An 8,383-nucleotide genomic window follows, 5' to 3' on the forward strand; every position below is an offset into this window, starting at 1 on the left:
TACACGTTTTTTTACTCACAAAGATTGTCAAGAAAGCGTGTTTGTCGTGTTCATGTCAAATTAAACTATCACAAAACACAGATTTACTTTCCTTATTTCGTTTTACTCATCCAACCCCCATAAATCCCTGTGTGTCCTCCTGCAGCACTCCCGAAGGACAGGCAAGACAAAAAAGTCTGACGTGTTGAGTAAAAACTGCTATTTTTAGCATATTTTTAGGGCCGACGTGTTGCTACCAGACGTACAGTGTGAGCAGTCAGGTTGCATCCGAGAACTGGGTCGTGCAGTGTGAGCACATGACTCGTGAGATCTGCCCTGCGAGGAAGTCGTACAGTTTGAGCTGAAGCTGAGTGCTACGAGTGAAAAAGTCGCACAGTGTACGCCCGGCTTTAGTCCCCACACCCCCAGCAGGTCCCTGAGGTCCAGTGATCAAAGCCTACTGGTTGTGCAGCACCAGGCTAAAGGTCAAAGGTGACAGATCATTTGCTGCTGTGGCCCCCAGACTCTGGAACTCTCTTCCCCTGAGCCTGAGATCAGTGGACTCAGTGGTCTCCTTTAAAAAGCAGCTGAAGACTCACTCGCTGGCTTTTGTATGACCTTCTTCACCACTCTCTCTTTATTCTGCTCTCCCCACCTATTCCACCTTCCTCAGGATCCACTGATTTCCCTCTTTCCTACTCACTCTCTCTCTTTCTTAACATTTTGTTTTTTAATTACAATTGCCTATTTTTTGCTCATTTTAAATATATTTTTAACCATTTTCTAAATTCTTTTTATATTTTTGCATTTTTTGTTGTTGTGAAGCGCCTCGTGATTTTTATCTTGTGTGGCGCTATAGAAATATTTTCTTCTTCTTCTTCTTCTTAAGGTTACGTAAGCGCAAGCGCACCAATGAAGAAGTTGGCTACAATTTCGTCATTTCCGTTTTTCGGGACCGACCAATATAAAGCAAGTCGTTCTGCCAAATGGGCCAATAGGATGAGGCCAAGACTTTTTGAACGATGAAAAGTGGGTTGGAAAACATTAGCGAGGGAAACAAAGGGACAGGAAACATCTTGCTGTTGTTGGTCGCGAGCTTTTGGACAAGTTTATAGTTCATTTCCAAATATCCTGGCACTTTTGTGAGGTAAATTTAAACTTTAAAAAATATTCGCTACATGACAAATTAAATATTTGTTTTGTTTTAGTGAAGTTACGGCAGTTGCCGGCTAAGCTACTAGCCACCCTTGCTAACATGAACTTGCTGAACTGAATTTGACTTGTTTCTCATTCTGGCTGTCAACCAACTGTTGCACGTCTTTCATCAGGTTTACGACATCATGTCTCATAAACAGATATACTACTCTGACAAATATGACGATGACAAATACGAATACAGGTGGGTGTTATTTCTACAGCTCGACTTGCCGTTAGCATTTCTGTACGCTGTAGAAACGATACATTCAGCGTGGGTTTAAAAATTTGTCAGCCTCGTTAAACGAAGCGTTGTGAACAAATTGGCTTTCCTTTAAAGTGATCTTAAACTTTCTTTTGGTACAGACATGTAATGCTACCAAAAGAGATCGCTAAGCGTGTGCCCAAGACCCATCTGATGACGGAGACGGAGTGGAGGAACCTCGGGGTCCAGCAGAGTCAAGGATGGGTTCATTACATGATCCATCAGCCAGGTATAATGATCATACCTCTGCTTTGCACAGAACAGTAAAGCTTTTTTTGGACGTATTTTGCAATAATACTGGATTTCTTGATTTCATTTTGAAAATATTAATGTACCACATCCAGAACTTCCGGTAAATAATGAAAAATAATTCACTGATCACAGCTTTTTGACAACTTGGCACATAAGTCCTATGGGTTACATATTCTTGTAAAACTCTGTGAGCAGAGAATTTCTAAGTTGTTATTTAAGTAAAATATTTAGATTAAAATCGACTCATAACTTAATTAAATGGCATAATTTCTGTTCCCAATTGTCTTCAAGTCTAATGAGTAACTTATTTGCTAAATGTGTTCACAGTTTATTGTGACATTCTTGTTCGGTCAAGAATGTTGAGGTGAAACTAGAATCTCCTCAAACATTCTTGCTAGTTGGTGCAAATGAACGGCTTTTTACTACTGAATGCTACTAAAGAGCATGCATATGAACTACTCATACCTGTTTGAGTAGTTTCAAATGCATTTAAAAAGAGTGATGTGGAGAAACCTGCACCAGAGAAGTTTGATCAAAAAAGACTACCGTAATTGGAAACTAAAACTTTTTTTTTTGTATCAGTTACCTTGAGCTATTTTAACATGGTTTCTGCTCCTTTTCCCATCCAGAACCACACATTTTGTTATTCCGACGCCCTCTACCCAACCCAAAATCATAAAGGAGGTTCTCTAGGTCCTGCAAAGATCAGTCCTTGTGTGCCCTGGATCCGCTGACCACAGAAGATGTTCCGCTGCCAGACAAAGGTGTAGTGACGGGATCGTTGGACTGATCATCCTGGACTTGGAGACTGGACTTTAACATTTACGAACAATGGTTGTGGAGTTGTACGCGTTGAGGAAATGACCACCCTTGTCTTGGTGCAAGGACGTCTGTGGAAATATGTCTGCCAGAAACTTTTGATCAAACCCACCTGTCACACTTGCTGAACTTGTGTATAAAAAAGAAAAAATTCCAACTTTTTAGAGTGATAGAAAATGTGAGAAGTGAAAGTTCTACACGAGTTAATCTTCTAGTGCATCGCGCCAGAACGAAACCAGAGGATCGTGAATTTGGTTTGACTCTGGAACATTGCTCTGCGGTTTTGAGTGACATGTTGCTGCTTGATTTAAATGACACTGTAAAAATAGGCATTTAATGATATTGTCATGCTCACGAGAATCTGCATCCGAGTCCTTTTTCAACTAATTTAATTTCTGTTAAACCAGTTTTTCATCTCGAAAGAGTTGTCATAGGATCTGGAGGCACTAATGAGCTGCTCAGTATTTATGTTGCCCTTTCTGAAATAAATAGACGTTTTTTTTAATCTGGAAAGGCATGGATTGGCTGGTTCTTTCTTGGATTTCAGAGTCTCTAAAGTATGGTTTAGGGCCGCTGTGAATAATAGGGCATGCATGTGCGATTATACTTTGTAGGTGTTGAGTAAAGCTTAATGGTTTCCGGAGAAATGCTGTAAAACGGAATGAGAACTGATGTAAACAAAACAAAGTTTTATTTAAATGTGAAGCAAAATCTGGTTGACGTCTCACACTTCCTTAATCTTTACGCAACATTAATTTATTTTTTTATTCTTATTTAACCTTATTTAACCAGGCAAAACAGATTAAGAACAGACCTATTTGCAACTGTGGCCTTTTGAATGAAAAGGAGAGAGGACTATACCAGAAAATAGTTTAAAGCAGCATAAATAAGAAAAAAAAAGTAACACGAATACACACAAAAATGAAGGTAAAAGAAGATAAATAGTGACAACAGCAGGTATCCTTAACATGCTCTGTGATTCCAGCTTGGAAAGCTGCCTTTGAGATGAGTGAGTCCAGTTTTTGGTTGTTTTGAAGGCCGTTCCAGTCTAGCAGCAGCAGACTGAAAGGACAACGAGCCAAATGCAGAAGCAGTTTTAGGAACGGTTAAGGGTGCACGTTTGTGTGAAGGGGTTCAGGTCAGAGGTCGACCGATGTTGGTCTTCATGTAGCCGATGGACAATGTTTTCCGCCTCATTCACGTGCTAAAACGTGGATGCACAATATTTTGAAACCTGAATCTGTTTATCTGTATTTAGCAGATTCTTAGTTTGAGGCTCTGTTCAGTATTCAAATCAGACTTTTAAGTAAACTGGTGAAAAAAGTCTATTTAGAGTGCTTATTAAGCAGATGTTTGTTTTCATGAACATAAAAATACGTTTAATTCAAATTACCTAGGCCACATAAATCAGCTCTATTATTTATAAAACAGGCCAACCGGCATATCGGTCTGTCCCTAATTCACTTAACAGATGGGAACAAAAAACAATCCTGAAGTGGTTTTACATTCCAGCTGCACTGATGTGAAAGTTCCCCTGCGATCACAAGGAAAATCATTCCATTACCAGCTTGTTCTTTGCAGCACTCAAACCAAAAGCTACCTATAAATTCAAACAGTTGCAAATCTGAAACACAATCTGCAGCATTTTAAAATTTGACCTGTAGGGGGCAGTGCAACACAACAAAAAAGAAATAATTTCCCTAAATGAAAGTGTAATTTTGTTGTTGTTGCATGAATGCAGTAATTAATTCAACATAAAAAACAATGTTTCCATTTAAAGCCACATTTAGTCTTAATCTGCATCACCAGTGTGTCTGAATCACATCTGGAAATGTTGGAGCTCTTTTGGAAAATGTGTTTACAGAAACAAGCAGGCATTGTGACAGTCTGACACCGTGGGTAGTAAAGGCACAACTTTGTAATTCGCAGCTAAAAGGGAGAAATGATGCTTTTCAAATCACAGGAAGATTTTTGACAATTTCTGAAAAATGCTCCCGAGGTAATCACCGGGCTGTGGTGGTCAGCAATCTGAACCTCCTTCTGAGATCTGTGGTGGGTAGGGAACAAAAAAAAAATAATAATAAAAAAAAACATCTTGAGGTGGAGAAAGCCTGAGCAGAGGTATCGGCTGAAAACGGGTTCCTGTTGGGATCTTAGAGGTGAATAATAACCTGAAATGGATTTACATTTCAGGTTACATTACATTCACTCTGTCAGAATGCTCCTGTTCATGACCATTGATCCTTACGGTGAAGTTCAACTCTTTAGCACCAAGATGATAAGCGAGAGAAATTACAGCTAATCAGAAATTACGTTCCAATATTGATTAGGCATCAGGGTTTCAGTATTAAGACTCATAGTTTATTAAACGTCACAAGGGTGGCTGCATTCTCTCTGCCTCTCCCTGTGAAATTAGACCAACGTTTGTAATGAGAAAAGATCATCAGAGAAGCAGCTAATCGACCGTTGTGGTGTATGTTGACATTTAGGGTCGCATTATGCTCAAAAATATTAAATACATCATCTTAATACGACAGAGGAACTCAGAAGCAAATCAAATATGAGCTAGCATCATCTGTCGGGTTCTCCAGGGAAGGAAAGAACAGACGAGGATCCTTTCCAGTGCACCCCATTAAATGTGCATTTGTGTGAAAGTGTAAAAATTCACTTTTTTAATGACCATGTCAGTTGAAAAGGACATAATTGATGCCGAAAGAAAAAAAGACAATAAAATATGGCTCGAAATGATTGTGAAAGGACTGCTTTGACCAAATTTTCTTTTAGCAGCTTTTATTATTTTTGTTGAATCACAAAAATCAAGATCTTTCAAAATGACCTCTTTTTTTTAAAAAGCTTCTAAAAGCCTGATGTAGACCCCCCCCCCCCCCCAATGATTTAATTAGCATTTCATTGTAAATGCACAGTAGTAACTTTCCTTTTAGTCTTTGTTTTAGAGTCTTTTGTGCTGCAGGTTCGGTTTCAGAGTTGCTTCCCTCTCAATGCAGGAGAGGATGAAAGCGTCCACAAAGACACTGAACACACCTGATTCAGTGATTAAATTACCTGCTCAACAGGTCAATCTCTGCAGAAGCCTGTTAATCACCACATATTCAAATCAAGTGAGATGAAGCAGAAAATCCTTGAAATTCTAGAGACACACACGCATATTCAAGCTGAAGGGGTTTTGAACTTCCTTCCCTGAGGGCCGGTGTCCCTGCTACCTTGATTCAGCACACCTGATTTTATTCAGCAAGTGATTAACAGGCTTCTGCAGAGGTTGATGAGCTGCTGAAGTGGAGAATCAAGCGTGATGGAGCAAGGAAACAACAATAACATGCAGGATACCAGCCCTCGGGGAAGAGAGTTGACTACCCCTGCGCTAAAGGCTCGTTTGAAAACTCCAGATGCAGTGAAACAGGTGTGTGGAAACAGCTAAGATTTCTGTGCTTTAAGAAACCTGATTTGAATCAGTGGTGGTTAACAGGAGCCCCTTGAACACCAGGGTTGGAGAACCCTGATTCAGATGTTCAGGAAACCTTAGCAAATGTTTTGAGTTAATTAGCTGACTTGACCCGAGTTTTGACATGTTTTGAGACAGAGAATTTGGGGTTTTCTTATCTTTAGGCCATAATCATCATAGTTACAAGAAATACAGCCGTTATATTTCCCTGTGTCATATATGATAAATCTGTACAGTAAATGAGCGACAAAAGTTGACATTTTTTTAGTTGCACCTGTAAATCAGTGAGGCAAATCCATGTGCAAAGTGTACCAGTAGGGGATGCATCCTCATCCTGAAACCTCATTTGTCATCAGACATGTGACTGTTGCTTTTGCCCATCGTGGTTTTGGTTAAAGAGGGCATTCACCAGTTATTTTAATAACTAGTGTGGTCTCTAGAATGAATGGATGCCTTGTTTGTTGTTTTCTCTGAAAGAAAAAGCTCTGCTGCTGTCTTCTCGCCCCGGTGCTGCTACTTCTGCCGCACGTCTGCTGCACCTTACGTGATAGCTGCATCAACTGTCTCCCTCTCCCCCGCAGCTGTGCGCACCGCCACAGTTATTAATGACATCCAGCTTTCAGTCCAGTGATCACATGGCTTTAGAGCAGGGCATGCAACCCAAGGGGAACGAGCAGAATTTCCCCAAACCAACAAGGCTGCCGCGGACAGAGCTGGCACCACATTCGCACAGCGTTACCCCGGCGTTCCACTGGCCGTGAAAGTGGTCGCGCAACATAATAGCGGCGTTCTACCAGTGAGCTTATTCCCAAATGGGAGCAATTCTGATGCGAAACAGGAGCGTAAGTGTTCCTCGCAGCTGATCCCGTGATGTCACGTAATCACAGCAGAATTGCAACACCATATGTAATTCCAGATGTCCTCATACCAAGGGCGCCCCCAAGGGGTGGCCAGGGGTGGCCATGGTCACCCCTGGAAAATTGCTGCCCCCCCCCCCCCCCCCAGGAAAAGCCAGTATTAACAAATCACATAAATGTTCAGTCAAACCATATATTAATCTTGTTTATTCAAGACAGAATTGTAAAACAAAATACAAATATTACAATTAATGAGTAAAGAAATAATCAGAAAAAAATACACATATGTTTCTGTTGTTCACCATTTTAAAAAAGTTTTTATCTCCATAGTTTTTTTTGTGAACACAGCAAGACAGGTGAATAAACCTTAAAAAAATAAAATGTTAAATTGAAATTGGGGTAACATTTTAAATAACTGAAATGTATTTTTCTAAAATATTTGCGTTTGTAAAATTTAAGTTAAATTTTTTAGACACATACTGTTATTTAAATAAAAATGAATAAAGGTGCAATGCAGTACATCGCCACAGGCTAAATTCTCCCAGAGTTTCCACAAGGAAAAATTTAGGGTGCCACCCCAAAAATTTCTTTGGCCCCATCTGGCCACCCCATCACAATTTTCTGGAGGCGCCCCTGCCTCACACAATAATAAACAAGAAGAAAGACAGCAGCATGCAGGAAAAAATGTCTGTGGGTTATTTCCTGTTTTGTTTACATCGGTTACATTAGTTCACAGGAAATGACGTACTGCGCGTGACATTTATTTCGAAAGATTCCAGAAGTTCTACACTGTTTTTGTGTTTAACTTCCTGTCTGACTCAGTTTTAACTGTGGAGTTTGACGCGTTTGGGAAGCGTAGCCCGTCAAAATAGACTCGAGGCATAATGGCGTGCCCTCACTTCTGGGGCGCGCGCTTAGCATCACGCTTAGCTGCCGGTGGAAAGGAACTCATCCACTCTAACCGCGGCTAATTGCAGCGTAGTATGTTCTATGAAGCTTTGATGTGCAGTCATGGACGCAATTTTCACTTTAGAAGTGGGGGGGACACGGTGGTGGTGGTGGTGGTGGTGGGGGGGGGGGTCTTTACAGTATTCTCTAATGGGAAACCGGCTTCAACACAAACGGTTGTTTTCTGCTTGGTCCTAGAGCTCAACCAGTGTCAATTTAATATAGCGTAATATTGTTTTTGGATGGTAAAAAGTGCAGGGGTCAAAACTTGACTTTGGAAAAATTGGGGGGGACATGTCCCCCCTGTCCCCCCCCCCAAAATTACGTCCATGTGTGCAGTAGAAAGCCGGGGATAAGAGAGAGGAAAGCATTGTAGTGCAATAAGATTTGGGGGTTAAATTATGACCAATAAGATGTGATGATTCTACATAGATATGAAATATCAATCTGATTGATCTTTGGATGTTTAACCAGAAGAATTTAGGATTTTTTGCTTATTCAGTGACCATAAACACACTTCGTATTAATTCAGACTGAGTCACGTATATGATTAAAATAAACTTTATTTTCTAGACTAATTATAATACATGACAAGCTATGAATAAGCAT

General features: G+C 40.3%; 1 protein-coding gene across 1 annotated transcript; it reads left to right on the forward strand.

Annotated features, from left to right (window-relative positions):
• Positions 1 to 990: 990 nt before the first annotated feature.
• Positions 991 to 3,022, forward strand: LOC107394600 (cyclin-dependent kinases regulatory subunit 1). Its single transcript, XM_015973595.3, has 4 exons — positions 991 to 1,126; positions 1,308 to 1,378; positions 1,540 to 1,667; positions 2,320 to 3,022. Exons 2-4 carry the CDS (start codon positions 1,320 to 1,322, stop codon positions 2,367 to 2,369), a joined length of 237 nt encoding a protein of 78 aa, XP_015829081.1. The 5' UTR covers positions 991 to 1,126; positions 1,308 to 1,319; the 3' UTR covers positions 2,370 to 3,022.
• Positions 3,023 to 8,383: the final 5,361 nt, after the last annotated feature.

The sequence above is a fragment of the Nothobranchius furzeri genome, chromosome 19 (assembly GCF_043380555.1).
Source record: "Nothobranchius furzeri strain GRZ-AD chromosome 19, NfurGRZ-RIMD1, whole genome shotgun sequence".
In the NCBI taxonomy this organism is placed as follows: Eukaryota; Metazoa; Chordata; class Actinopteri; order Cyprinodontiformes; family Nothobranchiidae; genus Nothobranchius; species Nothobranchius furzeri.

Excerpts from the sequence above, each read along its gene's own strand:
- LOC107394600 (XM_015973595.3), top strand. The coding sequence starts at position 1,320 with ATGTCTCATAAACAGATATACTACTCTGACAAATATGACGATGACAAA. Across the intron at positions 1,379-1,539 it reads GATGACAAATACGAATACAG|ACATGTAATGCTACCAAAAG; the intron begins GTGGGTGTTATT and ends CTTTTGGTACAG. Across the intron at positions 1,668-2,319 it reads TTACATGATCCATCAGCCAG|AACCACACATTTTGTTATTC; the intron begins GTATAATGATCA and ends TTTCCCATCCAG.